At 36.5% G+C, this 25439-nt stretch overlaps 1 protein-coding gene across 3 annotated transcripts in view; it reads left to right on the top strand.

Annotated features, from left to right (window-relative positions):
- The window catches only part of NELL2 (neural EGFL like 2), a 145240-nt gene that overhangs the window by 42247 nt on the left and 77554 nt on the right, over positions 1 to 25439 (top strand). For all 3 annotated transcript variants that reach the window (XM_085219879.1, XM_085219875.1, XM_085219870.1), the window contains 3 exons: positions 1732 to 1834; positions 20894 to 20985; positions 23826 to 23928. In XM_085219879.1, the coding sequence (XP_085076005.1) occupies positions 1732 to 1834; positions 20894 to 20985; positions 23826 to 23928 (298 nt within the window). The remainder of the gene's footprint in view (positions 1 to 1731; positions 1835 to 20893; positions 20986 to 23825; positions 23929 to 25439) is intronic.

Raw genomic sequence — 25439 nt, 5'->3', positions numbered from 1 at the left:
TCACCTGGGCCCACCTTTTCAGCTTGTTGAGGTCCCTCTGAATGGCATCCCTTCTTTGTCCTATTGCTGTTACCTGGGAGAAGAGACTGATTCACACCTTGCCACAACCTTCAGTCAGGTAGTTATAAAGAATTATATGGTCTCCCTTGAGCCTTCTCTCCTCCAGACTAAAAATCCCACTTCCCTCAACTGCTGTTTCTCATAAGAGTCATGATTCAGATCCTTCACCAGCTTTATTGCCCCTCTCTGGACATGCTCCAGGGCTTCAGTGTTCTTCTTGTAATGAGGGACCCAAAACTGAACACAGTGCTCAAAGTGAGGCCTCACCAGATCAAAGTACAGAGGGATGATCACCTTCCTGCTCCTACTGGCATAATATTTCTGATACAAGCCAGAATGCCATTGGTCTTCTTGGCTACCCGGGCACACTACTGGTTCATGTTTAGCCGAATGTTTGCCAACACCCTCAAGTCCTTTTCTTCCACACAGTCTTCCAGCCACTCAGCCCTAAGCCTGTAGCATTTCCTGGGGTTGTTGTGGCTGAAGTGGAGGACCTGGCACTTTGGTCTTGTTGAACTTCATCCTGTTGGCCTCAGCCCAGCCACCCAGCCTATCCAGGTCCCTCTGAAGGGCCTTCCCACCCCCAGGCAGATTGACACTTCCCCCCTGCTGAGTGTCGTCTGCAATTCGTTCATGCCAGTGTAGGCAGATGCTATGCAATATAGTTAGGCACCATGTTATTCCCATGCGCTGGGTTGCAAACTGCTTCTCTGCATAAATAAATACCTGCTTTTTATTACTATCAGCACATGTTTTTTCTTAGCAAATTTTTTAGTAGATTCCTTGTGTCTGATTCCCTTTAGTTCCCCTTGGTTACATCTCCAAAAGCAATAATGAACAAAATGTAAGGGTCATATGCATGTTCCACTATATCACAAACATGAAAGAATGTAAGTGAATGGAAGATTCCCAAGGGTATCAGAACTCCAGAACAGATTGCAAGTATCTTTTCAAGCACCAAACAATTGCATCTTTGTTATTGTCCAGTATTTAAAACTCATTAATTCAATTTGGACTTATTAAATGCTTAATTCAAAGACCATTGGTAACTTGTGAAAAGACTATTGCTGCACTTTGACTGATTTGCTGTTATCTATAATTTGCTAAATGGTTCGTCTTAAGCTTAGTATTTCTTTGATCTTTATATTTCTGGTGTGATACTAATTTTGATTTTAGGAATTTGTTATTGAAGGTAAGATTTAACCCATGGTGTCAGAGCTTGCATATAGTCATCTGAAATGCTTTGACTTTTGTGTTAAATACATTGCATATTTTGTCTCTGTTTTTTCTTCCAGCTATTATCTTTTAGAAGTGTATTCTCTGTAATGTAAAAATCGGAAGGCTCAGTATTGTTCTGTGAGCTTGCTATTTCATACTAATATTTCAATTTGCTGCTGATTGGCAGAATGTTTTACCCTGAAAAAAAGTTTTTTTGCTTCTTAAAAAAACCTTAGATCATTATAATTTCAAAGAACACATCATACATGTCTGAAAGATTGTATGCAAGATATTCTGCTTATAGTTTCTGTTCTTGTTATTAAAAGAACTGTGCTAAAATGGCTTTTTGTCAGAGTTCATTGCATTTAAAAATAGATTTTAAGTTCTTATGTATGAGAACATCTCTCTTTTTGCTAAATATAACTACCAGCTAAGCACTTTTTATTCTTCTAGAATGGCACTGTGCAGTGTGAAGCTTTGATTTGCCCCCTCTCTGACTGTCCACTTAATTCTGCCCTGGCATATGTGGATGGCAAGTGCTGCAAAGAATGTCAATGTAAGTTTTATGGTGGGGCTTTCTTTAATGAATATTTTGTAATCTGCAAAGAAAAACGAAGTTGTATGTAAACACATAACTGAAAGAACTGGGCAGTGAATGAAATATTTGGGTTAAGGAATAGAGGAATTTAGACTTCCCTGAAATATTTTGGGAAACTGATAACCAGAAAATGTTCATCTTCAATTTTATATTTTGTTTATGTCATTTTTTTCTTTTTTTTTTCTTCTAAAAACAGGTATTTCTTACATATTTTTAAAAAGAAAAATTACATATTTAAGAAACTTTTCACAGCTTTCCTGTATGATCTCCTTAAAAATAAACTGGTAGAGATTCCAGTATTGTCTTGCTTTACTTCAGACCAGTGTTTCTAACACTATGTCAAGAAGACTGTACTTTCAACCGTATGTGGTGTACTAGAAATGGAGATTCAGATTTATGGTTCTTCTTCTTTAACTAAGGGAAGAGAAAACTTATACCAGACACCTGAGATCAGAAAAAAAACAGTCACTTAGAAAGGTGCTTTTGTAAAAGGTCAGGCAGCATAAAATAGGAAACTGGATAGAAGTGTTTTAATGTTTTCATTTAATATGGATGATTATCTTTTGGTTTATAGTATTTTGGTTTTATTACAAATAGGGTCAGAGAAGGGGAATTTTAGGATAATCAACATCTAGATGGACTGTATATAATATTTCATCTTGATTATGGATATGTGTCACATATGTGATGGCTATTTTAGACTCTGGTAGAATCTTTTCTTGAAATCAAACATGAGATGCTTGAGGAGCATTTCTTTATAATATTAATATTGAGATTTTTCTGTGCCGTTTCACCATTTCTACTGCTGTATAAAGCTTCTTGCAGGGTATATAGATATATGTAACTGGTTAAAATGCTGTATTTTAAGATAAAAGTCAGGAAGACGTTTTGTACTCCATTGATCTTGCTCCCATAGGAGTTTGTTAATATTTAATTGTGTTCAAAGTTACACAAACCATCCCGTTTTATGAAATCTTATTAACTTACTCAAGTAGATTAATTCTAATTGAGGGGAAATGAAAATTCAAATGCTTTTTTTTTTTTTTTTAAACCAACTACACAGAATTTCCATGCATACTAGATGGATCGGGGAATTGATCATTCAGTGATGAGAAATGGTTCAAGCCTCTGTTTGAGTCTTTGACCACACTGAAAGTGTTTGAAAACCTGATCGCTGAAGTATGTTTTTGTAATGTTTTGTTTGTGCATTTTGTAGGGAATTCTCTATCCAGATGTTAATGGGGAAGCACTCACATCTCAAGACATCTTAAGAAGTTGTTATTTTTACTAGGAGTCTTGACAAAGGTCAAGAAATGTGAATGGACATATGGACACTGACCTTGTCTTTAAGCATTAGTACTTCTTGCAAGTGAGATAGAGTTCTGGTACAGCACACTGTAAATTTAACTCTAGTATTGCCATTTTTATGTTCGTAACATTATCAAAAGCTTTTTAGTTTCCAGTGTTGTTGCTTTTGCCAGCATGTAATTCAATTGATAACTAACATGCCACATACAACTCCCTTGACAAGCTACCAGAAAAATGATTAGGTCAAAGTATAAAAACTTCTTTTGAAAAATTATCCCTATTTTCATCTAATTTATTTAAAGTGCCTTAAAAAGAAGAAAGGAGAAGAAAAGGAACAAAAACTCCACAACATTTTATTTGTCCAGTTCCTGGTAACCAAAACACCGAGAGTGTAAATTGGAGTCAGGTTGACAGGATAGATAAATTCCAGTGAAAGACTGTGAAGAGTTTAAGTTAGAGGCAGTGTGCGTGTAGGACTCTCATTTTTTCTCTGGAACAGTTTGGTGGAAATTCTGAGTAGTCCTTGTGTTCATGTGAGTGTGCAGCTGAATGCTGCCATCTTGATGTCTTCAGCTCAAAGTGTGAGCTGCTCGTGATCAGAGTTCACAGTGCCCAAGGCTCAGGAGGTCAGAGCTGACTGCTTGCTTTTGCATAGTTTCTGAAAATAACTTTTTTGTTCTCATTTCTTAGAACAGTTTCAGATGATGTTGCATCTGCCTATGTGATGAAATCTGATGTCTTGTAATTTGGAAAGTAGCTAATTAGGATTTGCTGCTCAAGGAGCAGCTATATGCTATATATGTATCATATATATATGATGCCCAATACCCTGTTCTTTCACTGAGTTCAATGTTAGTTACGAGACAGATTTGTGCATGGCTATCTGCATTTTCCTACTGTTCTTTGTGATACTTCATACCAGATGATGAGCTGTTTCTGCCAGCCTGCTGGGGAGGGTCAGACTGTCCAGGCAGTGGTAGCTGTGGCAGCCTTGTTGTTGTGCCTCTTTCTTTCTTCTGCAGATGTGGTGACAAAGCTAGCAAAAATGAGAAGAGTGGGGTGTGTTGTTGTGACAACTGAAACAAAAAGTAAAAACAACACTGTGCTTAATACTTTCACAGTGATAAGCAAGCAGGCTTCACAGCTTTTTGTTTTGAGTAATTCAGTGTGGATTAATTCAGCGTGGCTTTAGACATGTTGAATTTGGGATTGCAGTCTGAAGTGGATTACATATAGTAGTAAATAAAATAGGTCACAGTCCAGTGGCCCTGGGAGTAGGTGGCACTTGTGACTCACACCTGCATGGCCATAATTTCTTGTCTTCCCTACCAACAGAAAATCTGCATCCAGGTGGCTGATTGGGAATGACAACTGATAAGATGCTGCCACCAAGCGTAGCCTGGCATTGCTTCGAAGAGTGCTGGCTGGTTCTGGCCAGAGTGCTGCCATAAACTGTGTTAACAATTGAAATGCATGAAGGATTATAAAGTAGTATTTAAGTTGGTTGTTATCTACTTTTTCATTTACCTCCTTCGTTTCATTTATTAGCCCAGTATGGACATCATCAGTTAGGCTCTCTTGATAGCCAATGAAAGGGGCTGGTACATCCAGAGAGCATGTGGTGTTCAGAGGTACCTGGAATAGATAGGATGAATTGCCTTCTAGAAGTGCGTGCTTTTTTCCATGTACTAGTGAGGGAGGCAAGGCTATTAGGTTAAATACCAAACTTTTAGATAAGTAAAACTGTGAGTTTAGTCTTTGCATTAGTTACTATAATGAATAACAACTATGCCACAGTGGAATGGAATGTGCTGTATTTAAAACAAAAATAACAAACCCATATTTTCTACCCAAACTCCCTATCTTTGGTTGAGAACACTCAGACAACTTGTTCTGTTCTGTTCTGTGTGAACATCAATTGCTGCTGTAAATAGGAATGACAGTGCATTTGAATTATCACTGTATTTTCTGTGAACCCTAATGGGATAGAAGCTGCTATGATCTTCCAAGGAACATGAATTGGCCAATGTGCTGGATCATGTTGCGGATACAGACAAGCTATTGAACACAAAATTTGGTCAAACTACCAGAGCATATGTCTTAGATCAGTGGGAGCTTCCTATGGAGAATTATTTGAAGCCAGAAAATTGAGGCTGCTTTCTTTTCTACTCTCAGTGCAATTTTAAGCCTATCTGAGAAGGTACGTGCAAGAGATCATTATATTCTTTTCTCATCTGCAAAGAAAAATGCATTGTGTGGTGATAGGCACTGACACAAAAAGGAGAGATTAAGCTCTCCTACTGATCCTATGAAGTATCACTGTAGACCATGGACTTGACTTAAAATGTCCAAGGACGATTTCATTTACTTTAAGTGAACTGTGAAAGGACTGCCAATATATTAGTAGCTGAGACAGTTGGTCAGCAAATTCTTCTATGGTGACTTGCTTATTGTCAACACTAAGGCATCACTTCCAGTAGCTGTGATACATATGTATTTTTAAAATAGAGCCAGTGTATTTTTAACAAACGAGCTGATTTTCATCAGCTAGAAGAGAGAGATCTTTGTAATTTTATCTGGCACAGTAATAATTCCCATCACCAAAGACTGATCTCCAGGAAGAAATTGCTCTGTTCTCATTACTGTCCTTCTCCCAGTGACACTGCAGAAACTTAGAGATCTAATCCCAACTTAGTTATGTCTATCCGAACAGATCTCTATGTAGGCTTAGACCTAAGCAATTATGGCTATGGTTTTCCATGCACTCATTTTCTTTTTTTCTGAAACAGGACATTAGGTGATTTTATGGTGCATTGTAATAAAATCTGAACTCTAGCAGGACTATTTTAAGCAGATGTAAGAAGCAGAGAGCTGTATCAGATCACCTCCCACTTCTGTTGCTGGTAAGCTTGGAGGCAGCTCATTTAGAAAGGTTCTGTGACTCAGAAAGGGTATTCAAACAAAATGATTAAATCACAAATATGGAGATGGTAGCTCTAATCATGTAAATACATTTCTGATGCACTGATTTCTCTTGCTAGCTTACAGAAATTTTTAATTATATAATAGAAATTAAGGGGATTTCTCCTTTTTCTCTTCACGATGCTCTGATTTTTCCCCAAAGCGATCCACTTCTGTAGCCTCCAGCTTATCAGGCCTACTAACACACAGTGACGGAGTTGTAAAAGCCCATCTGCTTCTCATTTACAGAGCAATTGACCATCAGCAGTGGTGCAAAACTTGTACCTAGAAAATTAAGGAATGCTGATCAAGTTCTTTGCAAATTTATTAAAATTTTTTAGGTGGATTGAAGTCCTATGGACTTATAGCTATGCTGCTCACTAAGTTTCATCTTTCCTCAATACTAGCATTTTTTGTGGGCTGAAGGAGTGGCACCATCATGTTTTAGATGTCTTATATTAGTGGCAGTTCAGCTCCAAGCCTATACCTCCACCACCGATGTGCCAGAGGAGCTTCTCTTGTATTTAATGTGGTACAGAGAAGAGCCTGTGGCTTAGTGCTTGAATGACAGGATTAGTGAGCACATGTGCTGCATTACATCTGCGCCTACTGAACAGGCCATCTCATCCCTGCAGTAAATCAGAAGAGCAGGCAGGCTGGAAAGCAGAGCCCCGCTGCACGCGGCCAACTGGGGCATGGCACGTGTGTCAGTGCTGCAGGGGAGCCAGGGCTCAGAGGGACAGAACAGGTATTTAGTGTGGAGAAAAGGGAAGGCGCTTTCCTGATTCACTCAAAACAGCACGTGTGAGCTCAAATCTTTTTTTTAGTAGTGAAGCAATGATTATTTTCCTTTTTTTTTTTTTTAATGCGTATTTTAGAATATGAAGGATAAGAAAGTCTTGCTCATTCAAAGGATTAATTGCCTTTTGATTACAAATATTTGTGTGGCTTTTTAAAGATACAAGTGCAAATAAAACATACATTCTGTTATTCTGAGATGAATGTTTTCAAATGTGAAAAAACAGAAAATTTAGACTATTGTCAGAATAGTACTAAAAAAAAGTCTGGAAGATGGCTGGCACAAGGTTATTTCCTAGAACCATACATTTATTATAACCTGTTTTAGTCAGCATGTAGAACTTCTGAGTGCTATTAAGTATTTAGCAGAATACTATCCCTTCAACCTCTGCTTTATGCAATGATTTGCATCAACTTTTTTTCTCCAGCCTTTGAATCACATACTACGATAGTATCTCACTATAGTGACATATAAAACGTATCATACAAGCTTGTACTACATGAATGAATCATGCCATATTGCTTGTTTACAGTTCTGTTACTTTATCAACTCTATTTCTCGAGAAGGAAAGTAGTATTTTTATTTATTTAGGAATAGCACAAATTATTTTTGAGAGGAGAATGTGTTTGCATTCATGTAGGTCAATAAAGGTATTTTAAATTTACAAAGGTATAGTGAAAATCATAGTTGATGCATATATCATCTGTGTACCTAGCATGGCTCATACTATTCAACCTATGCACCGCAGAGTCTCAGAGACTGATGTTGGAAATGACCTTCTAAGATTACTCAGTCCAACCCCTGGCTCAAGCATGGTCACCTGGACTAGAATGCTTGTAGGCCACGAGCCCAGTTGGCTTTTACTTTGAGCTCATTGCCTCTTGCCCAATCAGTGTACACTACAGGGTAGAGTGGCTCCCTCTTCATTCCTTCCCATGAAACGTTTACATACTTCCATATCTCCAGAGCCTTCTCTTCTCTGGTTAACATCTCAGGAAGGTTAACACTGAGACACTCCAAGAATGCTTTGGGTGCTTTCTTGTGCTGAGCTCAAAGCCAGCTGAATACAATGGAAAACTCCTCTTGGCTTGGTAGGAAGCACCGAGCTCTAATGGTGTGACAGGACCCTCAACTCTAGCTGCTCAGTCTCTGGTATGTCTGTCATGGTAAAGCTACAGAAATTTTCAAACTGCTCATAAACTACAGCAATATATTTGGTTTACATCTGTTCAAGTGTTCTCCCTAGCTCTGCTTATAACATACTTTTGTGTTGGTTGTCAGGGAAAAGAACCCACTCTTTTCCATTTCTTTTTTCATTATGTTCTTACCAGGAAGTTCACAAGATATAAAAACTCTTCAGCATGTTATTATTTTATTTCCAATGCAGATAAAACATTAACATATGTTACATATGAATATTTTGGCTTTCAGACAGCTGGAAGTGGCTAGATTGGCAGTGCTCCAGTTTTTAGTATGCCACTACCCCAGCATCAGTAATGCTGATTTCAAAAGAATTTGCTTAGTCAGGTGGCAATAAAATAGATAAATACAAAATCTGGTTCTATTTATAATGGCAAAAAATATTCTGGGACATGTGAATATTCATGTGGCTATTCATTGATTTCGATTTATTTGCTCTCACCAGAAATGAACTAATGCCACTGCATTACTGGATTTTTATTTTCTATTTCTTTTTAGGGTTTTTTGTGTTTTGTTCCATAACGAAGAGCACATTGCCAAATCAGCAGCTTGTAACTGATGTTCTGGTTTCTGCCTGGAGCTTTGCTCTATAGGTTTTACAAATTTTTGTGGTATTAGTAAAAATTATCCTTGATGGGAAAATGTTCTAAAAAGAGGAGAATTTGACTCTAGCTGAAAACCTCAAGATTACAAATGTTGGAAAAGATCATAGAGAAATAGCAAGATGGAGATACAGAGCAGTTCATGGAGTTGGCTAGAGCAGAATCTTTCCAGGAAAAAATAAAGAAAAGAATTCAGGACCTGTTGAGACCTATGGAGTTTTGCGAATATCAGTTTGCATCAGACATGCTCTTGTTATTATTAACAGATATCCCATGTTCATAAGGGTCAGCTAGGTGGAAATTTGGCAGCCTAGAGAAGATAATGCTAGGAGTCATGGGATTATATTTAGGTCCTGTGAAATGAAAACATGGGAAGGTTATAAAAGTTGAAAAACAATAAATTAAATATTGAAAATATAAACCAACTCGAAATTTTCAAAAATGTGATTTTGTTTTCCTGGCAATCTAAGGAAAAGACAGTAAAAATATGGATTAAATGGATTCAATGAGATTAACAAAATGTTTTATACCATTACCGTCATTTATCTCTTTATGAAGAAAATAATTTAAACCAGTGGCTTTCAGTCTTTTTGAATGCAAAGGTCTCAACATTTTCCAATGGCAATGTATAGTGAATTTATCTTTCTACCGCTTGTTTTATTCTTCTCAGCCATTCCTTGCAGTTTTCTGAATTGTGGTATGTAGATCTCCAGACTGATTTATAGCGGTCACTCTTTCTACATTTGTAGAAAATATTTTCCACTTGAAATAATAGCAACTTTTGCTCATGTGAGACACAACATCAAAACTGACATGAAAGCAGATATGGTGTAATTGCCCTTTTTCATGCTTTCCTCATCTGTGCCTTTCAGAACAGACATCGCAGTCCTCTTTCAGAAAAGTTTCTGCAAGTTGCTTTCTTCACTACATTGTGCTCAGGACTGCATCTGCAGTAATTTCCTAATTTCCACATTTTCTATCATTGTTTTGCATCTTTTCCAGCATTTTACTAATTTTTGGAGGTTTTTTTTTTTTTTTTTTTGCTTTGTACCAGTTTTCATTAAAAAAAAAAGCTCTGCCCTTTTGTTTAGAAAGGTTGGCCAGTCAAAGCCTTTCTTTTATGGAGTAGATGACTAGTATTTTTTCCTGCTACTTGTTGAAATAATTTCTGAAACTTTTTGTTTGTGAACAAAAATTCTGATACTCCTCTGCTAGCCCTCAGTAAAAAGTTGAGTAAACTTTTTTTTCAAGCACATTATTGATTGGTTTCCTGGATTTCATTAATTCTTAACTAGTGACATTCATTTTAAATCCCTCAAAATTATTCTATATCTTGATTTCTTTTTTTTATTTTTTCCCCAGCAGATGAATTTGAAGATATTATTGTTTGCTACTTTGCATTGTCATAAGGAATCATAGTGGAAAACAGCACTTTTATCTTGCTCATTTCTGGTGTCCAGTATGTGTTTATTTGCAATTGTGTTTGAAAGGTATTACAGTGATATCCTTGTTTGATGTAATAAACTAGGGGCAGAAAACACTTGGGTTGAATTATCAAATTAAGTTTTTCCTATCCCAAAAGTAAGCAAGACAATGTTCAGAACTCATCTGGAAAATAGGCACATAGCTTTGGTATGTGATTGCTTCAAATACTTTGCAGATAGGAAAGAGAAACTGGTTTCCCCATGAATCACTACTCCTTTAACAAGGAGCTATAAATTGACATACTGTTTCCTTACGCCCTCTCGTTAGATTCTATTCATGTTCACCAAAGATCAGCATTCTCTCTGGGCCAATTTTAAAGTCTTGTGAATAGGGTGTTTGTTTTGTAGATGTTTTCATCGTGCTGTATCTAGAAGCCTAGTAGGTCCTCAAGGCACCTAAATGGGAAATCAATTCTGAGTATAGCATAGAAAAGGAAACAATCTTGCAAATGGATGTTCTCAGAGATGCTGCTTAGTAGGAGCAGAACATGACTTTGAAATGCTTCGATCTTATCCATGAACTTCCATGGTTTTGTATGTATAGAGTTGGTAGTATGGTATCAACACATAAGCACCGAATCATTTTTGTAATATTATTGCAGAGTTACTCTAATGAAATGTGGGAATAAATAAATGCATTTTAAAAATATATAGATATTTAAAGTGGACATAGAAAGAAATAAAGAATCACACCCTCATGTGATTTTCATGTATCTGTTAAATGACTTTGCCAATTCACTCATTTCACACACTTGTATCTTTGTCCCCATTTCCACTGTGACATCTTGGGCTCCCAGAAAACTCAGGGGAAGTGACAGGTTGATTCTTACAGTGGGAACAAACAAAAATCCTTGCTTTATTTTCTGTTGTTCACTGAAAACTAGTCTGTACTACCTTGCAACACTAATCTGGCAGTAGCTTCATCTGGGAAGCTGTTTAACAGTATATTTACCAGTTGATGTTTAAAGCAAGTCCTAACCATTCTTCTTTTCTGTGGTCTACTGATGATAGGCAGCAAGAGCCCCATCCTTCATTCTTTCCAATAAAATTCCATGTTTTGAAGTCTAACCCCTTCTGAAGACAGATTTGTGAAATACTACACACAATATGTAGACAGATTTTGAGGTCTGTTAGATATAATCCTAAGGAAGTGAATGTATGATGAGCCATTAGTCTAGTTACTGGATACACAAAATACAATCCCTTGTTCTTCAGGATTTGAAAATTTAAATATAACACAAGAGAGAAAATACTAGATATAGAGACAAAGATGTGGGGAAAATAAGAGAAAATAAAATAAAATAAGCTCTAACTTGGAGCTGTTGGCACTGTGAACCATGTCTTGTTTTCATACCCTGCAGGAAATGCACATATCAAGTTGCTTGTATTTATTCAACATGAGGGCAAAATTTTCCTTTTCTCCTTTCTCTCAAAATACCTATTCCCATTGATTTAGCTGCTATAATGATTAGAAGTTAGGAGGAAGTGGAAGGAGAAACTATCTTGATTTTCTATTTAATTCAGTATTGTAATAATGTTATCTTATATCTTGAATAAAGCTTTGCCAGCATTATTGCTTCTCACATTTCTTATGAAATACTGAAGTATTCTTCGTATATTGAGTTGATGTGATGGCAGGCAATGAGAGGCGAATTCATTTTCTATATCTGGATGAAATTTTCTCTAACAAAACCAGATTATTCCATTGGAAAGATAGTACTTGTTTTTACCAGGGTACCACCCCAAATTTCTTATCTGTTGGCTTGGTCATCCTAATTCTACTGTTTTGAATTCTGATAAACATCTGTACTGCATCTCTGCAGCTAATGAAAACAGTGTATTTGCTGATTATATATTGAAAACAAATTCAAGGATTATTTAATATAAACTGGTATTTTTTCTCTTGGATTTTAAAAAACTTGAAAAAACTAAAAATACTGAGAACAAGTTTTGTAAAATTCATTGTGTGTTCTCTTAAAGTTATTCAACCCATCTCACTCATTTCTGAGAATCTTCATAATGCAATGAATTATTTCTAAAGATGAACCTATTCTGCACCAGTGAAATTGTAGAACTGTGGTTTTTTGCAGATTTGATGATAAATTGCTATTAAAAAATTAAATATTTTCTTAATATATATATATTCTGACTCTTAGATTCTATAGAAAGGTAATGTGATATGGCTTACTATTTAAAATTTTTTTTTGTTAGAACTGTCAGCTCTGAGGCTTTCACTCATCGATGTATTTTTTAAACTAAAAAGGAATAACCCTATTATCAGCTTCTATGAACTCCAGTTTATTTTTTTCCAGTAATTAGGTCAGAGAATCAACAGGTGCACTCTGGAAAAAGTAGTAATGACGAAGCAGAATCTGAGGGCATCTGCTCTTACTGCTTTTGCATTTTTCAAGTATTGAACTGATTTTCGACATGAAATACACTACTGTTTGGGAATTCAAAGTGGATAACAGCAACTGCTAGCAACCTTCAGAGGCACAATGTTAGGTGTGCATAGGTTTTTATGTATTTAAAATTGTCTTTTGAAAAAATCCAACTCTTTTGGTAGCAACTTTTTTTTTTTTTAGCTTAGTTTTTGATTAAATGCTATTTGATAATGAGTGTTGAGAGTGAGTATATAACAAATTTGGAAAGGCAATTTGCATAACTGACTTTAATCAAGATTTCAAAAAATGTGTTTACCTTGATGTCTGTTTTAAAGGCCTGTTGCTGAATTGATGCTAAGTAGAATTCTCTGGAGTGTTTGCGATTATGCCAACTAATCCTGTCATTTCAGTTCAAATGAGAGAGGAAGATGATAGGCTGAAGAAGAGGGATGGGAGGATGGGCAGATTCCTTATGCAGGAATGAAAATGAATGAAGGAGGAGGTAGAAGTGTGAAATCTTGCTCAATTTCTTCATGGATGTAGATGCACCGGTACAGGTGCTTTCAAAGACTTGAGATCTAGCAACAGCTATTGATATGGTGCACCATCTGTGCACTAATCCACTCCTGGGAACTTCTAAATGCATTTGCCTGGCCCATGTCATTGTGCAAATAAGGCATACGTGACTATTGTTGTAATACCCAACTCAGCAAAGGGCTTCCATTTCCAGAGGAAGTGAAAGTGATAGGATTTGGGAGGAAAGTAAATACAGTAAAACGGGCAATGGTAATAGAGCTAGATGATGTCAGGTCACAGGATGTTGCACCTTCACCAGGGAGGCATGTATGGCAAAGTCAGAGTAGAATTTCTAGCTGAAGTGCTTGTGGAAGTTGTCTGGGCAAAGGAGAGTCTAGATGGGAATGGGAATGTTTGTAGCATTTGTGACAGTCACTGAGATATGGGTTAAGTCTGTGGGTGCATAAATAATTTTGGGGCAAGCTTTTAATCCAAATCCCCAAAAATTTGGGACTAACTGTACACTTCCGGAGTAAAAGTTTTTTGTAGCATTTGTGACTTGAGTGTATGGAAATGTCACTTTCAAGTTCTTTTCATGGAATTACAGAGTGGTTGAGGTTGGAAATGGCCTTTAGAATTCATCTGGTCCAACCCCCAGTAGATTTACTATTTTTGGGTGAACTTTGTAGTTTTGCTGTTTGCGCAGGCTTTTTTTTCTTAGCACTGTCAAATGAAACAATCTGTAAAATCTCTGAGGACGCTGCCCTTTGGAGGAACTTGCTTTTTACTGTATATGCTCACTTCATTTGTGACCTCAAGGCTGCAGAAAATAACCATCTCTGCAGTAAAGCACAAAAATGTATCCAAAAAGTTATGTATAATTGGCATGCTTTACTTTTCCATATTAAATCAGGGCAAAAATATGAGTAGCATCCCAATGAAAAAAAATGCATAATTCCTTCTCCTCTGTTAGAATTACCTGAGAAACCAGGTAACGGTTACCCCACATAAGTGCTGTTGGAGGAATAGCTGCCCTCTTGCTCACTGGTGGTCTGGGCTTACAGCATGCAATGGAGAACACAGCCTGCTTATATAATAAATATAATATAATAATAAACTAATATAACAATAAATTTATCATCATTAATAATAAATAATATAAATAATTATTATAATATAGTTAAATGATAATTAATACTTAATGCTGCTGCTGATTCCTATTTACATCTGATAGCTTAAAGCAGTGATTAAGACATGTGCTGACCTTCTGCAGACCCTTATTGCTTGCAGAAATTCTCAGCACGGTTCTAATCAATTCACCAGACCTTATCTTGTATATGGATTCCTATAACTTGAGGCTTTCTGATGGGTCTATGTGTGAGTTTAAACGCGTCAAGAAATAGAAGGTGTTTTAGGGAGATGTCTGTTTTTTCTACACTGCATCATTTTTTTCTGTAAGTTCAATTCTTCAGAAAAGCCCTCTTGCAGTTAGTCTCTAGCAATACCAGCTGAAAGAAGGTGGAACTGAAACAGAAATTTCCCTGTGATTGGTACCAGAACTTAATAAAATATGTTTGAACCTCTACTAAAACATAACTGTGTCACTACTTTTTAAGGATATCTGTCAAAAAGAGTCCATCAAAAGATGTCTAATCCTACTTTAAAGAGGATTAAGCAGGTGTGCAATGTTTGCATTGGAATTCTCTTGATCTTGCAGATTGCTGTGCTATTTATAAAGCTTTAATGAAATCGTAATACAATAGTCATACAATATAATTAATAGGAACTTTAATTGCGTTTCGCTTTTTGACACTCTCTAACACTTTTGTCTTGGCATTGGATTTTATTTTTGACATTTCGTTGTGAAAGTCGTTTGAGTACCGGATGGCCAACAGAGTTAATTTGGCAAGTACATGGGCATTTTGATTGCATTAGTCATGCCCAAGTTTTTAAAATCCTATATTTAAAATCCAAAATATTCTAGCTGTGTTTAACAAATAGAATCTGGTCTACTGCTCTAAAGCCAAAGTTGTCTGCGTCTGTCAGCATAAATATTTTGGCTGCCATGTTTAACCGAGTTAAAGTTGCTGTGTGGGTAGCTATGTCATTTTTAAGAGAAGCCAACATCAAGCAGTATCCAGGTTTCTTGTGTATGGACACATCCTCAAAAATGGTCTAAGTGAAGTATGAGACTTCATTAAAACTCTTCTTTGAACCAGGATGGTTCAATCTGCTGTTTTTCTCTTTTCTGAAAATGTGGACAGAATGTCTTAATTACTATTTGTTAAAATGACAACATTGTGAGCAGTGTGTTGTGGAAAAAGGAAAGCATAACTTTGATTGGTAAATAAGAGGATATTTTGGCTGGTCTCTCAGAATCTATGATTGTAACACTTAAAGCTTAATCCCACAGCTTAAAATTGAAAACTGTTACTCATAGTACCCAAGGCATGTGTGATATTAATAGTAAGTAAAGCATCTTCCCGATTGCTGAAAAGTAATTTTTTAGAAATGTAGGATTTTTCTTTTCAAAATATTTCTCTTATTTCATATATATCATCTGATTAGTAACATCATAGTTATATGAGGGAAAACTGAAATTTTTTTAATTCTGCCATGGTTTATGACATTAAATCACTTAAGAGGAAAATCTTGAATCTTTGTTTTCACAATAGCATCTAAAACCAGGCATTGAAGTAGACACATCTCTGTGATTTGTCTGAAAATTTCTGAGCTCAGTTATATATATTTGTATATTTCTTATTTTTGATTTGTCTTTAAAATACTGTTATCTGAACTCAGTGCAGGCTTATTTGATGAATGTAAAAAAATCTGTTACATTAGCTGTCACCAGTTTCATCTGTAGTTTGAATACTTGGCTGCGTAGACTAGAACGTTTATATGTTAATAACACAATATTTCTCTATGGAAAAATCTATTCACCATTAAAAAGTGAGCAAGTTGTTTCTTGTTGACTTCTTTCATGCCATTCCAGGAAAAATCCATGATGATTTACTCATACATCTCCCAGAATCTTTGACCTTTACTTAAATAAAGATACCTACACATTTGCTTTGGGCTGTCTGTGATGCCCATTGGTTTGATTGGTTGCATACTCTTCCCCAGACTCCCTGTTCTGCAGCCTACCATAAGTTTTACTTATCTGTCAGGTCTGTTTGCCTCAGCTGAGCTGGAATCAACGGGATTTTTGGTCATGTTTTGATGTGTTTTTTCAATGTTCAGACTGATTTTTGATCTTACAGGATACCTCAGATAGCCCTCATTCCGGTGCTCTGATGAATTCCACAGAAGACTTACTGCAAAGAACATATGAGATAGATGAATTATATAACTTTTTTCTAGCAATTAATGGAAATGTAGAAAAGAGGAGAGGTAGATGAAAGAATTGATTTTAGATTATCTGTCCCATGTGACTAAACAGCCTGTTAATGGAGGTGGCTTGCATCACAGATGCTCTTAAATGACTGAAAAAATATTGTAGGACAACCAATTTATGTTCTCAATGCAATAGAGATGTTCAGCATTTCTGACTAACAAAAAATAAGATACAGATAGGAATTGATTCCTTATCATTTGGAAATTTAAAGTCAGATTTATTTTTTCAGCTGAGCAAGCTGAGCATATAAATATATCTTTTCAATAGTCATTGACTGAAAAAAACCTCAGTATATTTTCCTTTTTGAAGTCTGAAATGACTTTGAATTGTTGAGGGGGATGACATAAGATGAGGCAAATCTCAAATCTTACTGACTGCAGCAACAGAGGAGTAACAGTGAGTGAGCAAATAAGAAATAATGTCTGAACCCCCCTGCAAAGATATTGAGATAGGGGTGAAAGCATGTCTCATAATGGCATGACAGTTGAGAGAGAAAAATTCATGGCATGACCATTATATTTGTGTTTCTAAGATAAAGCCACATAAAGGTTCCACACTATGTAAGCTTGCAAAGTAGGATTAATGAATCTTATACAATGCCTCAAGCTTGATCTCTGAACAGTGGAGATTTCAAGGAGGAAGTCAGAAAATTAAATTAATAAGATTTTTTTTTCCTAATATTCTTCCCCCATGATGTCCTAGCAACATGTATGAACAAAGCTGCAGAAAAATAGAATTACCAGAATTAAGTTGTGCTTTCATAACTACTGAAAAATTTCACAGAGCTCTCAGTGATATCTGCTACTCATTGGGCAATTGTGAATATAAGAAAATGTAGTGGATTGAGGAGTTTATCAATATTCCAAACTTTCTGCTTTCACTTGGTGATAAGTCTGAATCAGAAGTAGCTTAGATAGCAAAGGGAAGTGTACAGACATTCCTCAGAGGAAATCAGAAACAGTCAAGATATCAAAGGCAATACATACAAAAGTGAGAAGTCATATAAGAGACATACCGTGAACTCAGGGAATGGAAGACAAGTGTTAGGTGGGACATGGATTTTATGTAGATATTTTAAGGAGACATAAATGTAGAAGAAAAGTGTCATTTGGAGGCCAGTGGGAAGAAAAAAGTGTTGTGAAAGTGATGGTTTGACAAACTGTTGGTGATTCATTGAGTGAACACAACAGCCAGAATTCTTTTCACTGAATGTATATGAAGAAGGTGCCATGCTATCACAGTGTGTTAAATATTACTAGAAGTAGCTGTATTATTATTACTACACTTGCATAAATTAATCATGGGAATATAAACAGATCTTGCTAATAATATTTTTAGACACTGTACTAATGCTTATTGTATCATCATATGTATATAAATAAATCGAGAATAGTCAAATTTCCTACCATGTTTTGTAGGCTTCCTGTTTCAACTTCTTAGAAAACCGTGCTTTGAATAATATATATTTTGTTTTCAATAGTAGGAGTAAGTGGAAGCTTGATGGCAAGAGGAAATGGTTTATGTAATTCAGCTGTAGATGAAATCCTACATAGGCAATAACTATCACGTTCTGAAACAACTAATCATTGGGTAATTTCTTGACTGTGACTCAATCTGTCGGATGAAAGGAGTTAGGAAGATGAAACATGATATGTTTCCCCAGAGAGATACCAATCACAAACTAATCACAGTATTCTGGGAAGCATCTAGCCAGGCAGAAATTAAATCTTCTCTGGACTTTCCAATTACACTGTTCTAGTCCAGATGTTCATGTTGTTGAAATATCTTTATTTCTGAAGGAAAATAAAGACATGAAGCATCACCATCATGAGATGTGTACTGGCTGTGTCAACTGCTGGTATGAGGCAGAAAAAACATGCTGTTCCACACTGCTTGAGATGTAGGTCTCGCTCTCCAAGGAGAAAAGTGGGGGATAAGAAGATTAGCAACTTTATTTTACTAGAAATCTTTCCACGCATGCTCTGTGCTTACCAAATTGGACAACCAGTTGCACTGGCAAACTTAGACCATTACTAAAATGGTGTTAAACACTGAGCCAGTGATGTGTTTTGCTAAGCATATGTTTGTGGTACTGCAGCACCATTAAGATAATTTCACACCCAAAAACTTCAAATGGTTGTTGGTAAAATGGTAAAAACTAGCAGATGTCTTCTGCTAGTTTTTCTACTTAGGTTATTGAGTTTCTCTGAAAAACCAAACCAGAGGTTTATCAATGTTGATAGGGTGACTGGATTCAGTGGACTGTGATTTGAGGTAGCATGGATACTAACTTATTTTTTATAAGATGCATAGGTTGTCATATTAATATACTAAAAATATTTTGGTTTCAGGAGAGAGTTTTCTTCCAACAGAATAGCTATGATCTTGATGTCTTTTGCCTTTCCTATGAGCAGGCATGGGCTGCCTGTTTGAAGCATAAGGATATACTATCAGTCCATTCTCAGTGTCTGGTCCTCAGGCATTGCTGTACTTGTTTTTTTCTTGTCATTTGTAGCAGTTATTGGAAGCCCAAAATGTGTATGACAGGGGAAAGGGCTGAATATATGAGTATTTTGGTTTAGTGTCATGGCCAGTAATATATAGGAAATGACATATATGACTGAATGATTTTCTTCTCCTGTCTGGATTCAAGATCTGTTAGTCCCCTGTAAAGATTTATGTGGATTTTTTTCCACATACTTTTTTTCTAGAGGAGCTTGAGTAGAGCACTGTAGTATACTGAACTTTCTCAACACTTTGTGATCCCTCTTTGTGGATGCTATGCAAACTTTCTCCTTCTGTTAGCCCTAGGACTCCTCCCTTTACTAAGGACCTTCACTGAATCTGACAGCAAACTGCCTTTCATGAAATTTGGGATGTTGGAGGTTATAGTGATATTACTCCTTGAAAGGGCTGTGTATACTTATTTCACACAAGATACTTCATATTTTATAAGATATTTTAACTCATATTTGGAAATTTGGGAAAATTGTACAACGTTTTTGTGACTATGCTTATCACTTCTTTTTAAATATTGGTTTCAAGGCATGACTTGTCATATACTCACAGTGTAATAAGTTTATAGAATCAAGGAGCTGCAAGTAAGAAAAAAATAATAAAATACAAAGGGAAAGCTGTAAGGGTACTTAACGTAGGCCAGGCAATGGATACTCTTGCACAATCAGTGATTTTAAAATTGTCTTCAAATTGTTATCTTGTTAAACAGAATAGGTAAATCTATCTATGAATGAATTGCAGGAAAATTGATTTACATCTCCAAGTCAATGATTAGTGAGTTATATTCAAACATGTAATATAGAACTTTAAAGCAGTAACCCACTCCTGTTATTTCATGATTATACTGCCTTGATCACTCTTGACTGTCCTCAGCTGCAGAGGCAAACACTGAGTTTTCTTCATCTAGTATTTACATTATTTAGCTTCTATACTTTGCATAATGTAATTGCAGTAATAGACAATTCTAAAAAAAACAAAGAGGTGGTTTGCTTTGCAGATATTTTATGTAGCCTTTAAATACCAAATGGGGACTTCAGTGAGCAACGTGTTATGTGCCACATCAGCACGTGCTGTAATGGTGGCATTGTCAGGGTGCAGGAGTGGCATGAGGGCTGATCATGGCATAACCAACAACTGGCCTGGGTCATCCTGTCATTTGTGGTTTGACCCTACTTAAAAAAAAATAAAAAATACTGTCACTGAAAGTTTGTTCCTGTGCACTAAAATTCATATATTATATTTTAGCAGTAGTGGTGAATAATGGTGGTAATCAAGCTACAAATATGTAGCTTAGAAATATCTGTGGTGGTACTTCAGATGGCTGTGATAGCAAAATGCAAATATGTGGCTTCTGTGATTGCCCTTCATCAGACAGCATTCCTTCTCAGGACGCTGGTCATCTGTTAACGTTGCCTGCACTGTTTTCACATCTCCAAGCCCTTGTTCACCTCTGAGCTTTTCATATGGCTGCTGAGTGCAGTTCTCCCTTTTGCATTGCTCCTGGCCCCAGCTGCCTTTCTGTGCTTCATTTTTGTCCAGGCAGGCAGCCCACACCTTCCTTGTGTGACCTGTGGTGCATTGCTTTTTCCCTCTCAGTCTCTGAGTACCTCACCTTCAGTTCCACCATCCTTCACCTTCTATTTATACATGCTTTTGTGGTTCTTTCATGTTTTTTTTCTCTGATTTTTTTCTCCCTGTGATATCCATACTCCTGCAGGTGGCTTTAGAATATTCTTGCAGCTGAATCAGTTTTTAAATTCTAAAATGCCATTATCTCTAAAGAAGTGCATAGGTTCTATAAACAGAGTTCTAATACAAAATCTGTGATATTTTTTATTTTCTCCTGAAGCGGTGTGCATATTTGAAGGCAGAACCTACTTTGAAGGACAAAGAGAAACAGTGTATTCAAGCTCAGGGGACTGTGTTCTGTTTGAGTGCAAGGTAAGAACATTTTTTTATGATAAAAAATTCTTGTATGTTAGAAATATCAAAGTTCCACTATTGAAATACAGATAGGTCCACCGTAGGAAATGGCAACAAGAAAGTCATCTAAGGCATCCTGTATTTGTTTTGTCTTACTGAGTTCCACAGACAATTTTGCAAATACATTTGCTTTGCATAGCAGCAAGCCTTGATTACACAGCTTGATGGCTGAGCTGCATTTTTTCCTCCTTACACATCCTCCTCATCATCAGTAACAAGACTCACCAGGCTGTGTTATGTTTCCACTGACATCTGTGCAGTGCCATTGTTCACAGTTTTGAGCCCAAGTGCAAATGATGAACAAACATGATGGGGACATAATTTAGAGTGGAAAAGGTGGATGAAAAATAAGAAAAAGAGGGGGGCATGTTGGGTGTCCAGCTCTCTTCCTTACGTTGGAAATTAGAAGACTTGTCATTTGATTTTTAAGCAGAACACGCCGTGCTGGTGGCCAGAATGTGCTGCAAGAATAAAGATGCTCTGTAGACAACAAATGCACTTGGAGAACAAACTATATTCCATGGCTGCAGGCTGAGTCACCCACCTGCTGTGGCATGCCCTGCTTTGTTGCTGGGGCAAAGGAATGGGGTGGGAATATCTCTGGGCAGGGAGCTGCATGCTGCATCGTGCAGCTGAAAAACTGAATGCATGTTTCTAGGGAACAGATGAGAAAACTCCTTCCACGAAGATGCAGCAGAGGTCTGGGGATTTAACTGCAGTACTTAACACTGTACAAACTCTGTGGGGCTGCAGGAAATCTAGAATGACTCAAAAACTAAAGTATAAAATCCTTTCTGACTACCATAAGTCATGATGGTATGGCAGTTTGTGCCTAGACTTCAGATCCAGTCCACTGCTCTCAGGCCTGCTTTCAATCTTCCCTTTGGCATGCCTTTCCCTCCAGAAGCAGAAGCAATTTCCAAACATCTCCATACATTTGTGATAAAGTGTGTATCTTACAAAGAAAAACTGGTGACCATTGTCCTACTGTCATTACTTTTCATCTGAGCTTAATTCTCTGAATGGGTATTTTGAAATCTTTTGAAAAAAGGAAGGAGAACATGGCCAACAAATAATTTTGGAAATGTATGTTTCAGTCATATGGCTTTCAGAACTGTGAGTTTATATTTTTCAGTGTGGCACCTGGGACATTAATTCTGTGATTAATTCACAGTCATCAGAAGTTATAAGTTTCATCTTTTTTGTGTGTATCAGATGCACACTACGAACGAAATGTCTCTGTTGGTCATGCGCTTCTGTGTTTTGTTGATTGATGGACATTAGTGGACTGTCTGCTTGTTCCTGGTTGAAATATTAAGCAGCAGCTTTGATTCATATTATCCTTTTTCAAGGTATGAAGTACACATTGTTTCTGATGAGCAGCCTCCTGACTGGTATTTCAGAGCAGAAAATCCCTGTGCTCTAAACTGTGTGGGTCATAGGAAGCCAGGAAGTCATATGTTGGCACTATTATATTGACAGTGGAGTTGTCATAAAGGAATGTAATTTGTAATCCCAACACAAGACAGACTTGATAGGACTGGCACAAGTACCGATTTCATGGTTGGAGGCCTATGGTGAAGTTATCAAGGTGGTATAGAGAATTCCTTCATTCAAGTTGCACATAATTTTAAACATCATAAACAGCAATTGTGTCTGCTATGGGCATGCATTTATGCACTTTTCTGTTTAAATATTGCAAAACAATTAAAATGAATTAAACATTCTGTTCCAAATAAGAGTCTGTAAAAAAAATTAAATGCAATCCAGACTACTCCGATATTATTTCTATCAAGGTTTATTTTCTTTATTTTGAAAGATCACTGGTTTTTGTTTGTTCTGATTTACAGTGCACATCAGCATCTGGCTTTATTTGTTTATTTCAGGTTTGGGCTGGATTGTTTAATGTAAAATTTGGGTGGTAATTTTGATTTCATTTTTATATACTGTGTTTAAAGATGACTTAAAATCAAATGCTAAACCTGTAATAATAATACATGCAATAGCATATTTATCAGGCATTTCCTTTCGTGCAGAAATACAGGGCCCTGAATTCAGTGAGCTCAACCAAATTATTGATTCCACGGCATAGGAGGAACATGTTATTGCTTTGTTTTTTGTTTGCTTTGTTTGTTTTCTGTTTTTGCTATATCAGGAATAGAGCACATCAGAAGATATTAAAGGTGGTATTTCTGTGGTGGCCTGATTGCTAAGATGGGCATTTCACTATGGTCATACTGCAGTGATTGTGTGTGACCTGCACTAAATGCCTGAAGATGTTCAGATAACATCTTGGCATTAGATGCTTCCAGATGCTGGTCCCAGTTTAATAAGAAAGCTTTTTCCGAAGATGGAATCAGTGCCTGTTTCTTTCCTTCAGTGTTTTTTACTGAAGCATTGAGAGATGTTCAATATCTTTATCTTATAAAAAATGTCTTATTTTATATTCTGTATAATTAGAAAGCTGCTTTAGAGGATTCATTATAACTCTGGAGTCTACAGTCTCTCTTTTTGAGAAAAACTGTTGCTCTTTTGGTTGTGGTTTTACGAGAAACTTTTGGGACAAGTTGCTTGAAAGCTAAGGTAAATAATGAAAACTGCTTTTATACTTTCTCTTACATGGAAAGGTTTTAGCATAGGGTAGTTCCTGATGCTTCTGTTGTGCTGTGCTGTCCTTTCAAATGGTTTTTAAAGGTGTCTGGGTTTACCATAGGTACTTTTTTTGTTTGTAAATTACAATGCCAAAAGCCAACTTTTGTCTTCTTCCACAACAACAATCAATTGCTTCCATCTGACAGGACCACAAAATGCAGCGTATTCCAAAAGACAGTTGTGCAACTTTGAACTGCCCAGAATCTCAACAGATCCCATTGTCTCACAGTTGCTGCAAAATCTGTAAAGGTAAGAAAATAACAGGACATAAGAAAAGTTCAGTGCTGTTTTGTTTCCTTATAGATTATATGGACTTTTTTGTGTGATCTTTTTGGATACGACACTCCTACATGTAATCACAGCGGGCTTTGTGAATCTGAATGGACAATTCCTGCATCATGATATCTAAAAGTTGCCTGTAAAATATCTAATTCTGTGAGATGCATTCACTGGCTCTTGTGTGTTTAATTCTAGCCAAACATGAGTAAAAATTCAAAGGAATTGTACACACGATTAGTGATTTCCTACTCCTCACTCATTCTGCTGTCTGAACAAAATGAAATTGGGAAAACATGTTCCTCAGCATCCTTCTAAAGTGCTTTGAGATGTCTGCTTTGGAGAACAGTTCGTGCTGTGCAGTTGTTCAAAGAGAGTCATATATTGTCAATCTGTTTGGAGTTGTACTCTGCATCTACAAGCAGAACCTTTGAGTGCTGTTTTGATACACTGTGTGACTTTATCTGTTACACAAGTACTGGTCTTTTCCAAAGGTGCAGGAAGTATTCTGTCTTGAGCCCAGTCTTTTGATCTGTGGTAATATCAGTGTCTTCAAAGATAGAATCATTTGCAACTTCAAGTGGCTATGTCTGTTTTTCCTAAAGTTAAATAATGATAAATTGGTACCTGGCATGAAAGAAGATATTAGACTCTTGGGCTGATTTTAGATACACTTCAGTGGAAAGAAAAATGTAGCTAGACTTGTTTTGGTGCTGCTCAGCAGAACCACGAAGGATATGATTAATGACATCAAGTAGAGAGATAAGAAGAAAGTAGAAGAAAAGAGCTTAAGAAAAGTTGATAGCTCTTGAAGACTATCACAGTCAAAAAGAATTTTTTTCATGATAATTTTCTATAAAATCTTGTGCGGCTTAGGGAAAATAATTCTGTGTTTGTAGTGCCTACCAGAGCTAGAAAGGTTCAATATATGTCAGATTAGTGCTTTCTGATCATTTTCAGTCCTACCTGAACCATGCTATCATGGCCCCTCATGGAACATGCATTTTGTTCTTTAAACAAGAGGCATTCTTTAAACGGCATCATTAAGACAGCTGAGACAAGAATGTTAAGAATATTCATGAAATAACAACAAAAAAACCCAATCCTATCATCCACTTCCTGAATAACACCTACATTCTTAGTTGTGAAATGCCAGTCTGATACAAAGAAATCTGGACCAGGAAATAAAAAAAATATGACTGTTGCTTTGTTATTAACTCAGACTTCAATGAGGAAGACAACAAAAGGGCAAAGAGCAAATGTCACCTCGGGAAGAGGTTGCTCTTGACACACATTTTTGCTGTCATCAGTGAATATTGAAAAACCTGTAATGCATGTAGAACTACTGAACTTTTTGCTTCTAACGTAAATGCTATGTTAGATAACAGCATTGTGGTAGTTATGGTAAATTATATCATGCAAGTAAAATTAGCCAAACTTTTTTCTTTATCCATAGCAGAAAAGAAAGAACTGTAATCATCAGA

This window comes from Meleagris gallopavo, chromosome 1 (assembly GCF_905368555.1).
Source record: "Meleagris gallopavo chromosome 1, MGAL_WU_HG_1.1, whole genome shotgun sequence".
Taxonomy (NCBI): Eukaryota; Metazoa; Chordata; class Aves; order Galliformes; family Phasianidae; genus Meleagris; species Meleagris gallopavo.
Note: the sequence above shows the minus strand (reverse complement) of the source record. Positions and strands in the feature narration are given on the sequence as shown.